The sequence below is a fragment of the Callionymus lyra genome, chromosome 9, assembly GCF_982586985.1.
Source record: "Callionymus lyra chromosome 9, fCalLyr1.hap1.1, whole genome shotgun sequence".
Taxonomy (NCBI): Eukaryota; Metazoa; Chordata; class Actinopteri; order Syngnathiformes; family Callionymidae; genus Callionymus; species Callionymus lyra.
In genome coordinates this window covers 23,737,154-23,760,690 of record NC_141826.1, presented here as the reverse complement: position 1 = coordinate 23,760,690, position 23,537 = coordinate 23,737,154, and the positions used below count along the sequence as shown (strand labels likewise).

The following is a 23,537-nucleotide window of genomic DNA, read 5'->3' as shown; positions in this document are numbered from 1 at the left end:
TTCAGAGCTTTTGTTCATTTTTGTGTTGCAATTTGCAAGCTCCCGGCCACTAGATGGCAGCCTCTGCATCTAAATTAACTAAGAATTCCCGCAAGATCCCACCCATGACTCAGGACGAGAGGATACAGTGACTCCAGCAGCTATCAAATTGTATTTTTTTATCATAGTTACACTTCCGGCCTCTAGATGGCACAAGTCATTACATCCTTCACAGTTAACGGAACATTTGAATCAGGCGATGACTGAGGACGAGAGGATACAGTGACTCCAGCAGCTTTTAAAGCTAATGTTTGGACATATTTTGGTTTGAAAACAAATGAAAGCAGTTACGACTTCATCAAGAGTCATGACTGAGGACGAGAGGATACAGTGACTCCAGCAGCTATCAAATTGTATTTTTTTATCATAGTTACACTTCCGGCCTCTAGATGGCACAAGTCATTACATCCTCCACAGTTAATGGAACATTTAAATCAGGCGATGACTGAGGATGAGAGGATACAGTGACTCCAGCAGCTTTTAAAGCTGATGTTTGGACATATTTTGGTTTGAAAACAAATTAAAGCATCTACGACTTCATCAAGAGTCATGACTGAGGACGAGAGGATACAGTGACTCCAGCAGCTATCAAATTGTATTTTTATCATAGTCACACTTCCGGCCTCTAGATGGCACAAGTCATTACATCCTCCAAAGTTACAGGAACATTTGAATCAGGCGATGACTGAGGACGAGAGGATACAGTGGCTCCAGCAGCTTTTAAAGCTAATGTTTGGACATATTTTGGTTTGAAAACAAATGAAAGCAGTTACGACTTCATCAAGAGTCATGACTGAGGACGAGAGGATACAGTGACTCCAGCAGCTATCAAATTGTATTTTTTTATCATAGTTACACTTCCGGCCTCTAGATGGCACAAGTCATTACATCCTCCACAGTTAATGGAACATTTAAATCAGGCGATGACTGAGGATGAGAGGATACAGTGACTCCAGCAGCTTTTAAAGCTGATGTTTGGACATATTTTGGTTTGAAAACAAATTAAAGCATCTACGACTTCATCAAGAGTCATGACTGAGGACGAGAGGATACAGTGACTCCAGCAGCTATCAAATTGTATTTTTATCATAGTCACACTTCCGGCCTCTAGATGGCACAAGTCATTACATCCTCCACAGTTACAGGAACATTTGAATCAGGCGATGACTGAGGACGAGAGGATACAGTGGCTCCAGCAGCTTTTAAAGCTAATGTTTGGACATATTTTGGTTTGAAAACAAATGAAAGCAGTTACGACTTCATCAAGAGTCATGTGGTCTGTAAATACTACAACACCAGAGTCAAGTACTGGACAATACTACAAATATATCATTGTTACTACAGTATCACTATATATGGTATTGTATTGACACTTTATACACACCCCTATTGTGCAGCGACTCTATTAAAAAACCTCTGAGGCAAAGGTGTCAGATTCATAGTCCAGGAGACAAATACGACAAAGTCATTTCAAAGGTCTGTGACAAAATCAAAGCAGATCAATGTTTGTGTTGATATGTCGACCTTTGAAGAGTTCAGTGTCGATATAAGAGTACGAGTCAATCTGATGATGAAGTACTTGGTTTGAAGAAGGAGAACAAGCGAATAAACTGAGCCTAAAAGAAGCAAAATAAGACTTTGACTGCCAAAAGATTTTGGTGATTGACATCCATGATAAAGCTGGATAAAAACTATACATTTAAAACTTGAAAACTATTTGAACGAGTCAGTTAAATGACTAAAAGAAGGATGTTATTTGAAGACTCTACTGTTTTTCAAACACGGTCTGTGGTTTGAAGTGTTCGTGGACAAAACGACAAAGAGATCAGATTCTAAAAGGCATTTGTAAAGAATCCTTTTCCATTCCTCAGCGAAGCCCATCATAGAAGGACTAGAGCGAAGGACTGGAGACAGAAAGCACCTGTTGTTCAAATGTGAAATCGAGCCAGAATATGAATGTCTAGAGAATAAAGGAGAAACACTTTGCTACATAAAAATATAGCGTTGATGGTTAAATCATTTGAAAGAGACATGGATCTAATTCACGGACGACAGTTTGCTTCAATGTAACCACGAGTGGAACCTTTCAGACGAGCTCCCGCCACTGTGTTCCAAACCTCTCACGCCAACAATAAATGTGTCTATTTTAACAACACATCCTGTGGTTGCTTGACTCGCGACGAGGAAGAACTTACGATCAGAGCGTGTCCGCGGCCCATGGAGATGAACGTCTGGTTGATGATTCTCAGCAGAGACTCCACGATTTCCTGGATGTGTTGGAACGTTTCGCCCTGAAAACATACAGAGACTGTGATGAGTGTTGAGTGAGGAGCTGGAACGATTCAGAAGGAGCTTAAATTTCAACAGTTCAATGAATTCATAAGAAAGAAAATGTTGCAATTTTGGAAATACTACCAACCTACCTATGTAGACTACCTATCTACGATCAAACAACCTACCTATGTAGACTACCTATCTACGATCAAACAACCTACCTATGTAGACTACCTATCTACGATCAAACAACCTACCTATGTAGACTACCTATCTACGATCAAACAACCTACCTATGTAGACTACCTATCTACGATCAAACAACCTATGTAGACTACCTATCTACGATCAAACAACCTATGTAGACTACCCATCTACGATCAACCTACCTATGTAGACTTCCTACCTACTATTAAACAACCTACCTATGTAGACCAGCTATCTACGATCAAACAACCTATGTAGACTTCCTACCTACGATTAAACAACCTACCTATGTAGACTACCTATCTACGATCAAACAACCTATGTAGACTACCTATCTACGATCAAACAACCTACCTATGTAGACTACCTATCTACGATCAAACAACCTATGTAGACTACCTATCTACGATCAACCTACCTATGTAGACTTCCTACATACGATTAAACAACCTACCTATGTAGACTACCTATCTACGATCAAACAACCTATGTAGACTACCTATCTACGATCAAACAACCTACCTATGTAGACTACCTATCTACGATCAACCTACCTATGTAGACTACCTATCTATGATCAGACAACCTACCTATTTAGACTACCCATCTACGATCAACCTACCTACCTATGTAGACTTCCTACCTACTTATGTAGACTACCAAGATACCTACCTACCTATGTAGACCACTACCTACCTACTTAAGTAGACTACCTACTTACCAATCTATGTAGACCACCTACTACCTACCTATCTATCTACCTATCTATCTACCTAACTGACTATGTAGACTACTGTCTTTCAAAAAGTGTTAGTATACCCTGACATTAGAACATTTTGTAGATAAAGTCATGTAAAATATAAATTAATATGAACATCAGGATATTTTTCTCAATTTAAATGATCTAAAAATTGAATACATTTTAAACATTTAATATAAAACATAAAATGTAAACGGTTTTTATCTGGTAGGAAGACTTATCACAACACATTAAGAAAATAAAACACTTTATTATTTAATGTTTTTGTTGTGGCAAAAATATTTTAATTTCAAACGGAGGAAAAGAGGAAAGAAAAAAAAACATCTCAGGAATTTTACAAAAGAATCTTTTTCCAACGTGATTTACAACCGTTTACATATCACACACTGATGGGAGTAGGCTGCGATCCAGCTGGCCGGCTCACCATCAGGAGCCATCGGGGTTAAGTGTCTTGATCAGGAACACTAGACCATTTTATTAGACCACAGGCCACAAGCCAAGAAGTTCAATTTATTCAGAATTTAAACGTTCTGACTAATAAATAATGACTTAATAAAATTTTATTTTGTCCCTCGTGAGAACAGAATGAACAAAGGAAACCAACCACATGTTTTTTTTATGTTCCTACAACTTACACTACATCTTAAACTTAAACTCTAATTCAGAAAATATTGCTTTAACATAGGGGTCGGCATTTCAATTTAATCTAGGGCTACGTTATATACTGTGACTTTTGCAAGGGGCCGTCATTCTAAAAGAGCCTAAAATATGATAGAAAAACTTTATAAAACAAAGCAAGTAACAGTAGTAAAGAAGAAAATATTAACCTAAAATAAACCTTACTATGGCAAAACGTATTTATAAACCTTTTGTGTAGAAAAAAACTGAAAGAGAAAAAACCTTTTCGTATAAATTTGATGTCAACAGAAAACTTAAGAAAGTCAATACAATACTAAACACAAAATAAAAGTGTTAGCTGTCAGAAATAAACGTCTATGTCATCAGGAGCCGACGCTAACCTCTAATGTCGGGCGCGCCATCGAACGGACGCCATCTTCGACCCGACTATAAAGAGCCGAGTCAGTAACAACCTGACGTCCGCGGACAAGTGTCTTGTTGCCTCGGAGCGAATCCAACCAAGGGAATGTCAAACATGGCAAATTGGATTACGCGGGTCTCGGAGGACTTCGCTGACTGACACTTTTAATTTGGCGCCCGAGTTATGACACTTTTATTCAAACCACTGGCCCAGATGATCACGACGGTATCGCCTTCCTCCGATAAAGAAAACACCTTTTTATTGTGTGTGCTCTTCTCCAGGTGTCTTGAGGACGACCTCCTGGGAAAACTCATTTCAAAGATCTGTTTCTCAGTCCGAACCCAGAGTTAGAGAGAAAAAATTCAATTTTTTACAGCAGGGGCTTCTTTCTTAGAAGTTAAGATGAGGAGCTCAGTCCTCTGGGAGAGACTCAGAGTAGAAAAGCTGCTTCTCCACAATAAGACAAGTGTGTTACGATGATGGCTCCGACGTCTCTTCAGAATCCATCCTGGGGAAGAGGCCCCGGGGTCGACGGAAGCCTGGAGCTCTTTGCTCCGGATGCTGCCCCCACGACCCTAACTGGTAGAAGCTCCAGACCCTTTTTTTTCGAGGAGGGCCACGTTTGATGAAGCACAAAAAAAAGCAGGGGCCAAATATGAACCAAGATCTCAAACCAAGAGTGAGCTTACTTAGAAGTTAGCATTAGCTCGGAATTAGCTTTGAAACTTAGCATTGCTTGAACTTTGTCTTTTTTACGTTTGCCGCATTAAAAAGTTAAACTTTTACACGTTTAAACGTCTTTGGTCGGATGACACACATTGAGAATGACCATCCGGGGCCACTTCGAATCATGTTCGAGGGCCACAAATGGTCTTTAGCTTCAATTGCTTCCTGCAGGTAAATCAAAGCCTCCAAACATTTCTTTCTGCTTCAATTAAATGTAAACTATGAATTATAAATCATATGCAAATGTGTACATTTAAAAGACACATTAAAAGATAAAACTTCATTAGTTAATTGGAAATGGTCGCGGCGCCCAATCGGAGCGAAGCCATTACTTCGGTGAGGCTGTGACTAACGTCTTCAACCGAGGCGGCTTCAAAATGTCGCACAATCGCACACACACCGGCACGAACACACACACACACCAGCACGAACACACACAAATAAACCCGAGGCTCAGCTGCTGGACTCAAATGAGCCAGAAGCCTCTGTAGGTGTTGTTGATGAGCAGCATCCAAAGATATCTCACATCTACAATCTCTGCATCGTCCAGACAGAAAAAAGACTCGACTGTTAATCGTGTCGGATTAAATCGTCCGAAAACAAAGATTAAACGTAGGTTTTAAGATGCTCGTCGTAAATATATGAGCCTCGTTTGTTGCAAATGGCTTCAAGAGTCTCACGACATGAATCTCTTTCGTCACCGGCTCGGTTCCCGAGTCTCTGTGTAGTCGACACATCTGTGACACTTTAATTGAGAGTCTTCGCGGTTCGAGGAGGAACGAAGGAGGAGAGACGACAAAAGGAAGGAGAGAATCAAAATCTTTTCCTCTTAAATGCACCTCGTGGGAAACATCTTCTTTAAAGACCTAAACATCTTCTTTAAATACCTAAACATCTTCTTTAAAGACCTAAACATCTTCTTTAAAGACCTAAACTTCTTCTTTAAAGACCTAAACATCTTCTTTAAAGAACATTCTCTTCCCGGGTTTTGGACTTGATTTAAGGAAAGAGCAAACACAAAAACACAAAAATGAACTAACTGAAGACTTTAATGTATTTGATTTCAAGTCATTATTATTGGTTTAGACTGAATTAAAATCAAAGTCATCAAATGAATCAAATCTGATTCTGCTTCTGGTCGCTACGCTATTGTATTTAAATGCGAAGCCTGTGTTGCTACGTCAAAAGTGATCGACAGCTGTGATGGCATGGCTGGGCGGCAAAGCATCACAAGATGTGTTGAGGTCCCTGGTAGGGTTGTTGGATGGAATGCTAAGTTTGCAAGTTCACTCAGTGGGAACTTACTAATGGTGCCAACAAAACAGTGAACTCCCATGATGCCTTTCTGCTAGTGATGGGAAGTCCGGCTCTTTTTAGAGAGTCGGCTCGTTTCTTTAATTAACAACAACAACAACAAAAACATAAAATGATGCACAAAATAAATTACTAAGTGTTTTTTTATTTATATATGTTTATTATAAAACAATATTATTTTTTCACTACACCTAAAACGTAAAAAAACACATTTTATATATATATATATAGACTACCCACCTACATACGTATACTACCTACCTACCTACCTACCCATGCATACTAGCTACCTATGTATACTACCTAGCTACCTAGGTAGACTACCGACCTACCTATGCATACTACCTAATTACCTACCTAGGTTGACTACCCACCTACCTACCTACCTACCTACCTACGTATACTACCTACCTACCTAGGTAGAGTACCCACCTAGCTACCTACACTACTTAGGTAGACTACCCACCTACCTATGTATACTACCTAGCTACCTACGTATACTACCTACCTAGGTAGGTAGACTACCAACCTACCTATGCATACTACCTACTTACCTACCTAGGTCGACTACCCACCTACCTACCTACCTACCTACGTATACTACCTACCTACCTAGGTAGAGTACCCACCTAGCTACCTACACTACTTAGGTAGACTACCCACCTACCTATGTATACTACCTAGCTACCTACGTATACAACCTACCTAGGTAGGTAGACTACCGACCTACCTATGCATACTACCTACTTACCTACCTAGGTTGACTACCCACCTACCTACCTACCTACGTATACTACCTACCTACCTAGGTAGACTATCCACCTACCTACGTATACTACCTACCTACCTAGGTAGACTATCCACCTACCTACCCACCTATGACCTGCAACTGTGATTGGCTGGCTGGGCGACAAAGCATTATAGGAGCTTTTCTGGTTTTGCAAGTTGAAATACATGTTTTAAAATAACAGTTTTTAATTCAAACAAGGACAATTTATAAAATTAAAGGTTCACTATTTTGAGGATTTGGTTTATCGCGGGTGGTTTTCCAAACGTTATTCTATGAAATCCTGATGCCACCAAACTTTCACGTTGACCTGAAAAACACACGACACTTAAGGGAACAATTATAAGACACGCGTGACTGACAGGACCGTGTCCAGGACTCCTTCAAACACGGTAAAAAAAAGTCGTGTCCTTCGATAGTTTAACAAGTGATGCTTTCATGTCCAATATGGGCCAAACTTCCAGGAACCCTAGAGACACTGTATCACTGTAGGTTCAGCGTCGACCCATTTCTCAGACGTAGATGAATGTATCGATGATAAAAGTTATTTTATTATAATCCAGGGTCAACAGAAACACAAGTGGAAATAAAAGAAGGTTCGAAGCAGTCGAGGCTACATTTCCTTCCATTTCACTCCAACAACCGAAGTTAATCCTGTCCAATTAATTCAGGACATGAATTACCTTTTGTTTCTGTCTCTTCTTCACCCAAAGCTTAAGCTCTTCAACTCCCCCCCCCTCCCCCCGAGATCCGCCTTCTAATCCACGACCTTAAATCTCAAAGAGGAATTCATTTTGTTGTCGTCGTGGGTTCAGACCGCCCGGGTTGTGTGTCGCGGCAGCTCGACGCTCAGGTAAAGACGTGACAAACTCAATTAATTTCTAATTGGCCGAGACCTGCTTCACTGCTCAACTGGGCGACTGCAGGACAGAAGCGCTCCGGGCTATTAGGCGAGATCCGAGACGACACGGTCCAGCGGCGGCGGCGAAGGCTCGCGGCGGCGGCGGGTGTTTTCAATCCGCTCTGACAGATCGGGTTTAATTGGCTCCCGGAAACGAAGATGGTCGTCATCGAACGTTCGTTGGTTCAGTTCTCGTTAAAAAAACCTCGATTCTCTGGAGGTTGAATCGACCGCGTTTAAGTGGTTTGTTTGCGATTCAATCGGATACTGAAGCAGCGATAAATAGGAAAGACTAGGGAAATACAATCGGGTTTTTAAAACAAACTAAAGCACAAGTGGCTGGAGATGGAACATTGAGGACAAGTGGAGCGTCACGAAGACAGAGCAGCTTGAAGAAGAAGAATTGACTCGACTTTCGATGAAACAATCGTTCAGTCGTGTTTAAAAACACAGTGAATTACAAAAAAGATCGTTTGGATTCGATCCTTTCAAAGAGACAACAGAGGAACAAAAAGATACGTCTGGAAATCAGAGATAAATAGATAGAAATAAATAGAAAATGATATACAAATATATACAAATAACTATATTTGGTTGATTTAAACAATTTTCAGAATTGTATTACTGTTATTTGTAATTATATTGTAATTACAAGAGAGTAAATATATAAGAAATATTTACAAATGGAAGGTTAAAGACAATAAAATTTAATGTAACGTCTGGAAAACAGGAAGAAATAAATACATATTTCTATGAAGGTATTTTTTTGTAATGAATTACTCACATTCTGAAGAACGTATAACGAATTTATAATGTTTTATTTATGACATTATGATTGTTTATGATCACGTTTGTCAATTAATTACAAGCAGTACATGGTGAACGGTAAGAGCTTTAAGTATAATAACTTGTAATTACATTTTAATTACTAATTACACTGTATTTGGTTGAGTTGAACAATTTTAAGAATCAAATTAATGTTTTTCATAACTACAAGAGTTTTTGCAATTAGTTACTGAATAAATAATCAATATTTAAAATGGAATCATCAAGATCAATTACAACTGGTGCCAGTAGCAAAGTATTGCATACGTTACATGTTTTCAACATCAAATAACCCATTGAAAATCATATTAATGAAATACTTGGATTCATTTAATATTGTGGTTTTACTGACACAAATGTTTGTTCTTTTCTCTGTATATATTATTAAACTTGAACTAAAACACACTTGCTTTACGAAATCATCAGCCATTAATGACCCAAATTAACTTTATTTCACTATAAATAAACATTAAAGTCAATTAAATGCATATTTTTCTCTATAGATTCAATGAAATAAAAGCCAAAAGCGTTTCTTTGTAACCGACTCTAGAGTGAGATGATGATCGATCTAGACTTTAAATACAGTTTCTGAAGACGAAAACAAGTCAGAGATGAAGCTGTGCCAGTAAAGGTCAACGACCCGGTTATGCATCACCGCCTCAGGTAAAGGGCGAGTGAGAACCCGAGCGACAGGCGACCCCCCGTGACCCGGAAACTCTCGAGCAGAAACGACAGCTATGGCTTCACGAGCGTCTCTTACCACGTTGTTCCTGCTGAGAACCTCCAGAATGTTGTTGAGCAGCTCCAGGCTGTTCCTCCTCTCGTCGTGAGGCCCGTCGGCCATGCAGGCGAGCGCCAGACGCAGCTCCCGAAGCATCATGGGAAGTAGAATATCCCGACATTCTGGGATGACAAGGACAAATGGATGTGAACATTTTTGATGCTTTAATATTTATAAAAACTGGAGGAACAAATCTCTGCTGCTTTTAGTTTCCAAGACTTTTCTCAGAGGAAGACGAATGCATCGTATAACCGAGCTTTAGTTCAGATTCTGACAACATGTCAATCAAATGCCTGACAACACATCAATCATAAAACCCTTCGTCTCACCGATCAAACCTCATGTGTTTTCATAGTGTGAGCCAAGAAACCAAAGATTTCAAATGGTTATTTACTAGGTGTGTTAGAAAATATTGATACGGTGATAAATCACAATATTTATTGATTGATTTATTTTGATTTATGTTTAGTTTATTAACAACTAACAAGCATATATTCAAAGTAATCTTGTGTTGCAACTAAATTTCCGGCCATTAGATGGCAGCAGTCGTTAAAGAAACAATGAAATCCTGGCGATGACTGAGGACGAGAGGATACAGTGACTCCAGCAGCAATACTGTAATTATGTGTTTATATCTTTTCTTTTATATCAAATTTTATTTTAACCATATTTTATTGATAGCATTTGAATTAAGTTTGAATAAAATAAAAAAATTGAAATCGATTTTTTTTTTTTATTAGAATAATTCATTATTTTGTTCATTTATGTGTTGCAATTACACTTCCAAGCCTCTAGATGGCACAAGTCATTACATCCTCTTTCTCTCTCTATATATATATATATATATACATATATACTTGTTCCTACAGTATCACAACACCAGAGTCAAGTACTCCACAATATTACAAATATATACTTGTTCCTACAGGATCACAACACCAGAGTCAAGTACTCCACCATACCACACATATATCCTTGTTACTACAGTATCACAACACAAGAGTCAAGTACTCGACAATACCACACATATATCCTTGTTACTACAGTATCACAACACCAGAGTCAAGTACTGGACAATACTACACATATATACTTGTTACTACAGTATCACAACACAAGAGTCAAGAATGCGACAATACTACACATATACTTGTTACTACACTATCACAACACCAGAGTCAAGTACTGGACAATACTACACATATATACTTGTTACTACACTATCACAACACCAGAGTCAAGTACTGGACAATACTACACATATACTTGTTACTACACTATCACAACACCAGAGTCAAGTACTCCACAATATTACAAATATATACTTGTTACTACACTATCACAACACCAGAGTCAAGTACTGGACAATACCACACATATATCCTTGTTACTACAGTATCACAACACAAGAGTCAAGTACTCGACAATACCACACATATATCCTTGTTACTACAGTATCACAACACCAGAGTCAAGTACTGGACAATACTACACATATATACTTGTTACTACAGTATCACAACACAAGAGTCAAGAATGCGACAATACTACACATATACTTGTTACTACACTATCACAACACCAGAGTCAAGTACTGGACAATACTACACATATATACTTGTTACTACACTATCACAACACCAGAGTCAAGTACTGGACAATACTACACATATACTTGTTACTACACTATCACAACACCAGAGTCAAGTACTGGACAATACTACACATATACTTGTTACTACACTATCACAACACCAGAGTCAAGTACTGGACAATACTACACATATACTTGTTACTACACTATCACAACAACAGAGTCAAGTACGTGACAATACTACACATATATACTTGTAACTACACTATCACAACACCAGAGTCAACTACTCGACCATACTACACATATATCTATGTTATTACAGTGTCACAACACCAGAGTCAAGAACTCGACAATACTACACATATATCAGATATTTGCTATGTTAAAATTTAAAATGTTGATTTTGAATTGAAGTTTTTAGCTCTTTAGTTCAAAATAAAGATCGGACACAAAACCCAAATACTTACAAACCAGGAACTATAGCAAAATATGAGAAAATAGTCAAACTAAGATGAGGAAAGTGTCGATCAACCATCAAACCATCAGCTCTAGAACGTCTCTGATCGTGAACCTTGTCGTCTTCAGAGTAAAAAGCTAAACTAAGCTCTTCCAGCGACGACATGACGGATGTGAACGAAGTAAATTCTGGTGACCTGTAGAAACAAGAGACGAGTATATCTTTCATCCCCCAACTGTGAATGTTTGGGGACATAAATTCCAACAATCATTCTTGAGAGCGTCATGGAAGCAGCCACATCACAAAAGTGCTGACACCAGGATCCCGAGCTGGCGCTCCGGCGGCGGTGCTGTCAACGCTCTGGAAGAGGCAACAAGACGAATTACGACGGGTCCGGGAGATAAAGAAGTCCAGGTTCACTTCTCCCCCAAAAAAATGTGACGACCTCAGCAAGAGCAGGTGGTTTTGATTCAAGACCGAGAACAGTTTCTATTGTGTCACTTTGAAATCTATCGTTCGGCCCCAGTGTGTCTTTTTAAACATATTTAAACGTATATTTAGTTAGTTCTACATAGATTTATATAATTATTGTGTGAAGTAATTAAAACACTTTTGAGTATTATATATATATAATTTTTTTATATATATATTTTATGGTTTATATTTCAAAGTGTGTATATAAGAAATAGTTCAATGATTTTTTTGGTCATTTTTGTGTTGCATTTAAACCTCCGACCGCTAGATGGCAGCAGTATTTACATCGAATATCTGCAGTTAAGGGAGCAAGGAATCCCGCAAGACCCTGGCAATGACTGGGGATGAGAGGATACGTTGGACTCCAGCAGTTTTTAAACCTTGTGCTATCTCAGGGTCAATGTGACCCGTGAACGACCCCCCCTCCCTCCCCTCCCATCACTGCATATGTATTTATGGAAGCCAGGGATTCACCTTGACCCAGAGACAACACAAGGGATAAAACAAACACATTTCTTTTCGGTCCCTTCGGGTCACCTTGACCCAGAAAAAACACTAGGGTTAAAGCTACTACTATAATAAAATATTTTTTATTTAAAATAAACATGCAAATTATCAGATCAGATTTTTTCGATTAAAATTCTGGCCACTTTTTTTTTATTTTTGTTTAGTTTATTAACAATTAACATATATTCACAGTAATTTTGTGGCAGTCATTATTTCCACCGCAGCTGAAAGAACAATGAAATCCTGTGAGATCCTGGTGATGACTGAGGACGAGAGGATACTCCAGCAGATTTTAAAGCAGATGTTTGGACATATTTTGGTTTCAAAAACAAATGAAAGCAGTTATGACTGAGGACAAGAGGATACAGTCGACCAGCAGCTTTTAAAACTGATGTTTGGACATATATTGGTTTAAAACCAAATAATAGCAGTTAAAACTTCGTCAAGAGTCATGTGGTCTGTAAATACTACAACACCAGAGTCAAGTACTGGACAATACTACACATATATACTTGTTACTACACTATCACAACACCAGAGTCAAGTACTCGACAATACTACACATATATACTTGTTACTACACTATCACAACACCAGAGTCAAGTACTCGACAATACTACACATATATACTTGTTACTACACTATCACAACACCAGAGTCAAGTACTCGACAATACTACTCATCTATACTTGTTACTACACTATCACAACACCAGAGTCAAGTACTCGACAATACTACTCATCTATACTTGTTACTACGCTATCACAACACCAGAGTCAAGTACTTGACAATACTACACATATATACTTGTTATTACACTATCACAACACCAGAGTCAAGTACTCGACAATACTACTCATCTATACTTGTTACTACACTATCACAACACCAGAGTCAAGTACTCGACAATACTACACATATATACATGTTATTACACTATCACAACACCAGAGTCAAGTACTGGACAATACTACTCATCTATACTTGTTACTACACTATCACAACACCAGAGTCAAGTACTGGACAATACTACTCATATATACTTGTTACTACACTATCACAACACCAGAGTCAAGTACTCGACAATACTACTCATCTATACTTGTTACTACACTATCACAACACCAGAGTCAAGTACTCGACAATACTACACATATATACATGTTATTACACTATCACAACACCAGAGTCAAGTACTGGACAATACTACTCATATATACTTGTTACTACACTATCACAACACCAGAGTCAAGTACTGGACAATACTACTCATATATACTTGTTACTACAGTATCACTTTACATTGTATCGTTGACCCTGTATCGTGATATTTGTGTATTCTTGCCAGTACACACCACTAGTACTATGTATTTGCACAGTGTTGAAGGACATACTGAACATTTTAATATTGAAATCATCCGTCAGGTCTGTAAGATCCAGACTCTGAAGACTTCGGATGGAAACTCCAGTCGGACCAGAACCATTTTTAGTCGACCCATAACACGTCAACGAGCGAAGAAAACTTTATGTTCCGACACACTTTCCCCGCTCGTATGAAAGGGAATACATAAAGAGTAGCGAGTGATGAAGTCGTTCTCCAGACATAACCTTGACCGACGCCTTTTTCTTTTCATCCATCTTTCCTCGCTCTCCTCCTCCCCCCCCCGCCGGCCCACACCTCCCCCGCCTCCAGCCCATCACTCCAGGTGGAGGGAAGCCATTAGAAGCTCATCGCTTGTTAGCTCCATTATGAAGTGAGGCGAGAGCGTCCACTGCTGCGAGGACGACCGACGCTCCGTCAGAAGAGATGGACGCGCTTGTGTCGCGGCGGGAATACGTGGAATTGATAAAAGATGGCGGGAATGTTTGTTTAATCCGTTTAATCCAGCGAGCAGATTTAATCTCTGTTGCCCGTCCGCACCAGATGGAAATAATAATCTGTCCTCCTCCGCCGGGACAATGAGGGACCATTAAACTTTCAGAGGGATCTCGCCCCCCCCACCCCTCGGACCAGGTGACCCCGGGTCACCGTGACCCGTCGAGCAATAAAACCTGCTCCGGGGATAGAATCCAATTTAAAAGCTGGATTATTAAACAGATTACATTCACTACTTCTAATTACCTTTTTGATTTCCATATGCAGGTTCTTAACTTTATACATTTGTTTTAATTCGTGGTCATTAATCAATTCAAGAGGATTTTTGTATCATAGACAAAGTTCAATCGCTAAAGTGCTTCTGATTCATCGCTAACTCGATTATGATTTAGATGTTTTGTCCCATTAAACGCATTTAGAAATTGCGAGAGATTAATTCTCATGTCGGGAGTTGGAGAAAAAAATAAAAAGAATCAATCAACCTCACTTTAGTTTTAGATAACAGTCCATATCTCTCGTGGGCAAACAATTTGACTTAAATAAAGGGTGTTTTAAGGTGTTTTTCACAGTGAATGTTTATTTAAATACATTTGTTTTTTATTTACATATGAAATATGAAGTGAAAGACTTTGTTTGATCCAAAAAAACGTTTCAGTTCAATTTAAATTGACTTTTACTTGGACAAAACATCAGATTTTATGAACAAAAATACATGTTATTGAACCAAATAAAAGGGCAGAAAGATAAAAGCAATCGTTCGCACTCGTTTGTCGGCGAAAACCTTTTCAGGCCGAGGTAAAAAAAGACAAGATCTCCGAAGGAAACCTGAACATAAAATTCAAAGAGTCGCCTGAAGCTTGGAATCGACGCGACCTTCTGGCTCAAAGATGTTTGTTGCTCTTTAAAATACATTTGGTTCCGAGTAAAATCTCTGGATAATTCTCAACAAATGTGATCGATGTTTCTTTTAACAATAGCGTGTTATCGTCCAAAGAGATTCTTCTCGGCGACTCACATCAGGAATGTTAATATCTGCTGCTCGCGGCCGAGCGGTGGCTTTTCTTATCGACTTCTTTGAAGCGCTCTCGGCTCCTCGAGGGCTTCGGTTCTTGTAAGAACATGAGCTACAAAGGCTTCGAACGACGCCAGGTTCAGGTCGTTCTCCGGCAGGAGTGATCAGCACTTACAGGAGCCGGCGCTCCGGGCGCTGAACTCCGACCACGGACTGGAGCTCTCGGAGGAGGCGCCGGGAGACGAGGGCGAAGATGTCGATCTACTTATCGGACGCGAGATCAAGCTTTAACAAGACGAGTTCATCGGTGAAATCGGCCGAAGCTGATCCTTCAAAATCAGCCGCAGATAATCGGAATTCTTATTGAGAAACGAATGAAGAGTCTCTGTATATAATGTGGCCCCTGAGGACATTTAAACGCCCACCTCTGACTTAAGGGATTCGATTAGACTTTATTAATTGAATTCACTCGGTGAGGATGAAAGGAAGGAAATTAACCGCAGAGAACCTTGAAAAAAGAGATAAGAAAATTATGTGTTTACACTTCAATAAAAGAAGTATTAATGAAACTTGCTATTATAACATGCCATATTTTTTCTTTCTCAAGGCTATTAAGGTTAACGTTTTTAAAGATATAATATCTAAACCAAAGACTGTGGATCTAAAAGTTATGATTTTTAAAGTCAACAATTATCTTATTAGTAAGATCACAGGGTTCCCTCACCTTAGAACTTATAACTAGACACACTAACTACCCACCTTACTTATGGTGTCTACAAAACTGTAAACTCCCATGATGCCTTTCTATACAATGCTCCATTAAGTAACGGCTGAGTATACTAAATACTTTAGAAGTACTAAAGTACATGTCTTTGTTGCCATGAAAAACGTGAGCGACAGCGGTGATTGGTTGGCTGGGCGGCAAAGCATTACAGGAGCCGTTCAGGTCACCGTTACTGAGAGGTATGTTGAGAGGGACGTCATATATTGAGTTGTAAGTACAAATAAATGTTGTTAATTCAAACCTTGTTTATTGTACTTGTCGTAAATATTAATAACAGCGTTTTCTTAACACTATGTATGTTTTTATACGTTGTTTAAACTGTGTGAGAATGTGGGAAGTGTTGGGTAGTGTTTATAAATACCATAAATAGGGATAAATGACCTGTGAATTATGAAAAAGTTTTTAGGATTTTACTACTTAAGTACTTATCCTGGATACTTTCTGAACATTGTGATAGAATGTTTCACTCATTCTTGAGCTGCTGTAGAAGTCTTTTGCTGGCATTCCTGCCTTCACTGAAATGAGGGACGGCATTTTGTGAGCAAGTAAATCATTTGGATTTATATATAAAATATATAGAAATAGAAGATATATATATATATATATATATATATCTTCCATTGTCTTCCAGTTTCAATGGAGCCTGAGACCCAGTTCTCCGTGTAACTGTGAAAAAGCTGCTTCATTATCTTCCGACACAGCAAACGTTCTAATTAAAGGTCTCCAGCCGAGTCGATGAAAAACAGAACCAGAAGAAGGAAAAGAGACGAGTCGTCGAAGGTGACAGTGAAGATCCTGCTGCGATCGCAGTAGTTGTTTAATTCAAGTTCCAGAGGAGAAAAAATAAAGGATTCATCGAGCGCTTGTTAAATATCATCTGCACCAGCATGACGTGAAAAACGACATCTTGGTGAAGACAAAGAAAAACAAGACAAACTCAAACTAAATAGAGGAGTAAGAAAATATAGTACATTTTTATGACGATACATCGAAATATTTTTAATGCGAAACTCTATCCATATTTAATTAAGTTATTAAGTTATTTAATGGTTTATATTTCAATAGTGTGTGTACAAAAGACAACAATTTTAGAAAAAACAAGAGTTATGTGGGTAGATTTGTTTATTTTTTATACAAAAAAAACACTACTTATTTTAACTTAATGTCAATAAAAAAGGTTATATGTCACAAACAAAAAAAAGTTGTTAAAAGTTTATTTTAATTAAACTTTTTTGGACTGAGGCAACTTCTTTGTAGCAATGTATTTGTAAATGAAGAAACATTTTCTCTTCGATTTGGAATGTTTTATAATAAAAGCAACCATTTGGTTATTATTTTAGTGAATCTACCTTTAGATCAAACATGTTTTTGTTTTCTTTTGGTTGATGCTTTTATTTAAATTGTTTTGTTTGGAAAAACTTTTTTTTTTCTTTTTAGCGAAGGATCTTTTTTGCATTTTTTTTTTAGTTAAATCATTTTGTTTTTTTTAGTTTGAAATAACTTTTTAATAGATTTTTTTTATTATTAAAGCAACTTTTTTTTAATTGATTTTGTTTTACTGAAGAAACTTTTTTATTTATTCGTTGTTTTATTTCATGTTCAACATTCAAATATTCACAGTGTTTATTCCTTTCTGTGCTGCAATTAAACCTCCGACCACTAGTTGGCGACATTCGTCATTTCCTCCGTGTCAAAGAAACAACAAAAAACGGTTGAAATGGCAGCAATAAGTGAAAAAGAAAAGGAAACACCAGAGTCCAGCAGCTTTTAAAGCGGATGTTTGGACTCATTTTGACTTTAAAACAAAGTTTAAAGTTTAATTAAACACTGACAGATACTGCATATTACATGTTGATCCAGGTTTATTGTGTCAATGTGCACTTCATTGTTAATATAAGTTTACATTTGTTGTTGATATTTTGAAGAAGTTCTTTCACATTTGACTAGAGAAAGTATTTGTTCATTTTTTTGTTGTAAAAGCCAGAGAAAGTGTTGTTTCTTCAAAAGTAACAATATATCGTTGTCACTACAGTATCACAATATATCGTATCGTCGCACATGTATTGTGATACGCACCAACAGTACCTTGACAATACTCAGTGCTACTGAATAGATGGTAATTTATACTAATAATATCTGAAACTGTGGTTTATATTCAGTCGCGATGTCTCAGGATTATCAAGATGTTTGTGGACGAGCTGCTGAGCTGAGACTCTCAGGGATCAGCTTCACAGCCGAGGAGAAAAACTCACGATTTACGTTTGAAGAACTAAACGCCACATCATATACAAACGCATGAAACGCGACTCATCTTCAGACTCCGCCTCCTCCTCCGGCTCATCCGTTACACGATAACGGAAATTAAAAATGGAAAAAGGTAAATCCTGGTTCTCAGGAGGTTAAATCAGTTCCCTCTTTGTTTGCGTTTTAAGCCGATTATCCTCAAATCATGTCAAATTGCACAAATTCTGCTTCCGCCGTATTGTCATCATTTTCCTGCGTGTCTGTCATTATTTTCAGAGATTTTCGAACATAAATTGGAAGTTGAGCTTCCAAAGCTGTGATGCCATCTGTCCGAGGCTTACGAGGAGATCGATAAAAGTCTGACCCACACTTTCTTTTCCTTCGCTCGGGACCAGCTGCAGAACAGTTCGTCCTCCGGGGTTTTCAGGTGAAAGAAAGAAACAAAAGTCTTTGACCTTCAACAGTTCCATCAACGAAATCGTATTTTTTTTTTAGCTTTTAACCTTTGGAAGTGGATTTGTTCCTTTATTCAATTAAAAAAAAGCGACTTCAATAAATACAAAAATGAAAAAAAAAAAAAAAAAAGATTTCAATTGATTGAACAACTTTTTTTCGGATTAAATAATTAAGACACAAACGTCCATAATGTGGCTCCGCCCACAATTTCAATCAAAGAAAACTGTTTGAAAATATTTTTTTTGGTTAAAGTTTTATTTAAATTCCTTTTTTTATTTTATTTAAGTTCCTTTTTTTATTTTATTTAAGTTGCTTTTTTTTATTACATTTTTTTTTATTGAATCTTTTTTTAATTGAAGTATCTTTTTTATTGAAGTACCTCTTTTTATATAATCTTTTTTATTTAAATTACTTTATTTTACTATTTTTTTTATTTTTATTTTATCTTTTTTTAATTGAAGCAACTTTTTTATTGAAGTACCTTTTTTTATATAATCTTTTTTTATTTAAGTTACTTTATTTTTTTTATTTTATCTCTTTTTAATTGAAGCAACTTTTTTTTAATTGAATAATAATAAAGAAACAACCCAGTTAAGTTTTAAATCCATGTTATAGATTTAAAACAATCAAGATCAACAAACAGTCTTAATCCCTGAAGTGTATCTTCTTGACCCAGAGACAACACAAGGGATACCACAAACACATTCGGGTCACCTTGACCCAGTGACAACATTTTAGACGCCCTGGTAAGAACCTGTCGAATGAAAGTGTTGATCTGGTTCACACACAGGAAAGGTTGTGGCTCTGCTGCCCTTAACCCTTGTGTTAACTCAGGGTCAAGGTGACCCGAAGGCCCGGGAAACAAATGTGTTTGTGGTATCCCTTTGTGTTGTATCTGGGTCAAGGTGAACGACCTCCACCACTGCATGTGTATTTATGGAACCAAGAGGCAACACAGAGGATCCAACAAACTATAATTATTTTCGGGCTCCGGGTCACCTTGACCCTGAGGTCACATCAGAACTGAATCATCAGGAAAAAGGTATTTATTTAAGTAATTATAGGCGTTTTATCTGCGACAAATTAAACAAAATGACGTGAAAAATACCACGATTCATTAAAAAAAACGACTCATTTACACGTTTATTAAGATTAAAATGTTCAATTTTCCTTCTTAACGACACATTCTTATGATTGATGTTCAGATCTCTGGACGTGTCCTGAGAAGAAAGGAGGACTCGGCGCCGCCGATGCATCGGACTTCATCCCGACTCCGGCAGTAAAGCCGTCAAACTCAAACTTATGTCGGTCTTAAAGCTCGGAGAAGAACGGAGAGAACGAAGAGAACAGAGAGAACAGAGAGAAGAGAGAGAACGCATAAATAATCCAAACACTCGTACGAACGTCTCTCCGTCACCGAACGTCGCGGTCGTCTCTGCTCTTAACCTGAATCACGTTTTTCCCACTTAATCTGACTTAATGGACGCTTACGGGTCGACGGTGTCCTCGCGGTTCGATTGCATAATAATCCCAGAGATTATTTGAACTCGATGACACTCCTCACATATTGAGGTGTGTCGCGAGCCTGGTTTTAAGTAGGTTTCTGCCTGAAGAAGAAGTTGCAAGAGAACAGAAACAACTGCAGGGTTTTTGCAGCTTTTGGCAACTCGTGGATACAGAAAATTGCATCTTCTTTTTGTTTTTTTTCCCCTCCAATCCTTCGCTCTCTCTCTCTCTCTCCATCGCTCTCTCCATCTTTCCCTCCGTCTCAATCTGTCGCGACGGTTCCTTCATAATGTGCCTCAAATTGACCCATAATTTGTCGCGTACGTTTAGTTTGATCGGTAAATCTGATTAACCCGTGTGTCAGCGTTGTTTGTTTGTGTAGCAATTTAAACCCCTGTGTGTGTGTGTGTGTGTTGGTGTGTGTGAGTGTGTGTCGGTGCGTGCCAGACGACTTAATCCAGACAGAGTGTTTGCTTAAAGGACAGATAAGTACTTTAGAGTCAATGAAAACCAGCCAGAGATGGATTAATGGCAACGACGTTCTCAGGCAAGAGCGAAAAAACTTTTCCATTTTCCAGCCACAAACCATTTTGCTGATTTTCCAAAGAGGCGAAAATACTTTAAATAGATTAAGTGAATTTCACTTTCTTATGTCGATACTTTGTTATAAAAGGATAGTGAGTTTAATCATATTTATATTGATGTTTGGATCAAAGGAAGGAGAATGTGAAGGTTTTTATAAACAATAAATGAACAAATTCAACGTCAGATTTTCATGTTATTTTTTACCACCCGCATGCGCACACACACACACACACACACACACACACACACACACACGCTTCCTTAAGGCTATAAATAGTATAATTTGTCCAAAAATTAGTTAGTAAACCTAGTAACAACAAAATTGAATTGAATTTTGTTTTGTTTGTTTAAGCGCTTTGTGACCCTGGTCTGGAAAACCGTTATATATAAATACAAATTACTTACTTACTTACAAGGGATACCACAAACACATTTGTTTTCAAGCCTCTGGGTCACCCTGACCCAGAGATTCAAGTGTGTGTTTTTGTGATGTTGTGACTGTATTGTATGATCAGTGTGTGTTTGTACAAAACTCTCTTTTCATTTCAAATATTGACATTAGAAAATGATCTTAAGCTCCGCCCACTGAAAGCACTTTCTGGAGATGAGATCTTGTTGACCATGACCACGCCCACTCTGCTGTGATTGGTCAAGCATGAAGTCTCCACCTTCAAGGGACTCGTTGTGGAAACAAAGTGGGGCGTGATGACAGATATCGCAGTCGAGTTCATCCGAAACCTTCGTTGAAAGTTTGAATTCTAAGTTTTAAGAAGTTTTAAAACGGCGTAAACAACTTAAATAAATATTTTATTTTTAAATATGTCCTGAAATGGAACCGACCGCTTGAAAGAGTTCTAATGAAGCCGAGCTCGTGTTCAAACACTGCACAGAGAAAATGTTTAATCAATGAATTAAAATCAAACACATTCCTCAGAGCTCGACTGCCATTTAAAGGACACACTTTACACGAGGCTCGAGCTAAAGGTTAACAACAAACTTTAATGCTGTCGACTCGCAGGGAAACGTTAGAGCCTGGACTTAAAACGACTGAATCTATTATATAAAAATACACTTTTACACACACGAGGGAATCCACAAGGACGCATGGAAGTAAGTAAGTAAGTCATTTTTATTTGTATAGCACTTTTCTAGACCAGGGTCACAAAGCGCTTAAACAATCAAAACAATATTCAATAAAGTATATACTTTAAAGATCAAGATAAAACTGATAACACAACAGGAGTTCCAGAAAATCTAGGAAAAGCCTGAACAAATAGAAACGTCTTAAGATGTTTCTTGAAGGAGTCAGTAGATCATCAAACACAGAGATCGTTCCAAAGCTTAGGAACAACAGCCTGAAAAGATTTCTCTCCTCTGGTCCTGAACTGTGTTCAGGAACCATCAGTAGATTCTGATCCACAGACCTCAGAGCCCGAGCTGGGGTGTAAGGCTGGATCAGATCACTGATGGAAGGTCTGACCTTGAATAGATCTGAAAGTAAGAACCAACATTTTGTTGATCCTGAAAGAAACTGGAAGCCAGTGAAGAGTTTTAAGGATCAGAGAAATGTGAGTTCTTCTACTAGAGCGGGTTAGAATTCTTGCTGCAGAGTTTTGTATCAACTGCAAGCGAGACACATCCTTCTTGTTAAGACATGAAAACAAACTGTTACAATAGTCCAGACGAGAAGAAACAAACGCATGGATTACAAGATCCAGATCATGTTGTGACAACATTTTCCTAAGTTTAGAGATTTTTCTCAGTTGAAGGAAACGGTTTCTGGTCAGTTGTCTGCAGTGTTGAACAAGAGACATGTCTTTATCAAATACAACACCCAGGTTTCTCAGGCTCATTTTGACAGACTGACCTAAGTCACCCAAGTACTGACTCAACCCTGGAACCTTATCATCAGGAGCAATCACCAGAGTTTCAGTTTTGTCCACATTCAGCTGCAAAGTGTTTTCACTCATTGTTTGATTTCTAGCAAACAATCGACTAAGATGTTCAGCCTCTGGGACTCAGTTGGATCAAAAGAGCAGTAGAGCTGGATGTCATCAGCAAAAATGTGATAAGAAACATCAGGAAATCTGAGTTGACGGAACCAACAAGGATTCACGGAAGGGAACCAACAAGGATTCACGGAAGGGAACCAACAAGGATTCACGGAAGGGAACCAACAAGGATTCACGGAAGGGAACCAACAAGGATTCACGGAAGGGAACCAACAAGGATTCACGGAAGGGAACCAACAAGGATTCAGGGAAGGGAACCAACAAGGATTCACGGAAGGGAACCAACAAGGATTCACGGAAGGAAACCAACAAGGATTCACGGAAGGGAACCAACAAGGATTCACGGAAGGGAACCAACAAGGATTCAGGGAAGG

The 23,537-nt window shown here is 38.3% G+C and overlaps 1 protein-coding gene across 2 annotated transcripts in view; it reads right to left on the bottom strand.

Moving 5' to 3' along the window:
• The window catches only part of dock2 (dedicator of cytokinesis 2), a 171,403-nt gene that overhangs the window by 87,475 nt on the left and 60,391 nt on the right, over nucleotides 1-23,537 (bottom strand). For both annotated transcript variants that reach the window (XM_087799620.1, XM_087799621.1), the window contains exons 25-26: nucleotides 9,633-9,775; nucleotides 2,235-2,330 (exon numbers count right to left, since the gene is read on the bottom strand). In XM_087799620.1, coding sequence (XP_087655746.1) covers nucleotides 2,235-2,330; nucleotides 9,633-9,775 — 239 coding nt within the window. The remainder of the gene's footprint in view (nucleotides 1-2,234; nucleotides 2,331-9,632; nucleotides 9,776-23,537) is intronic.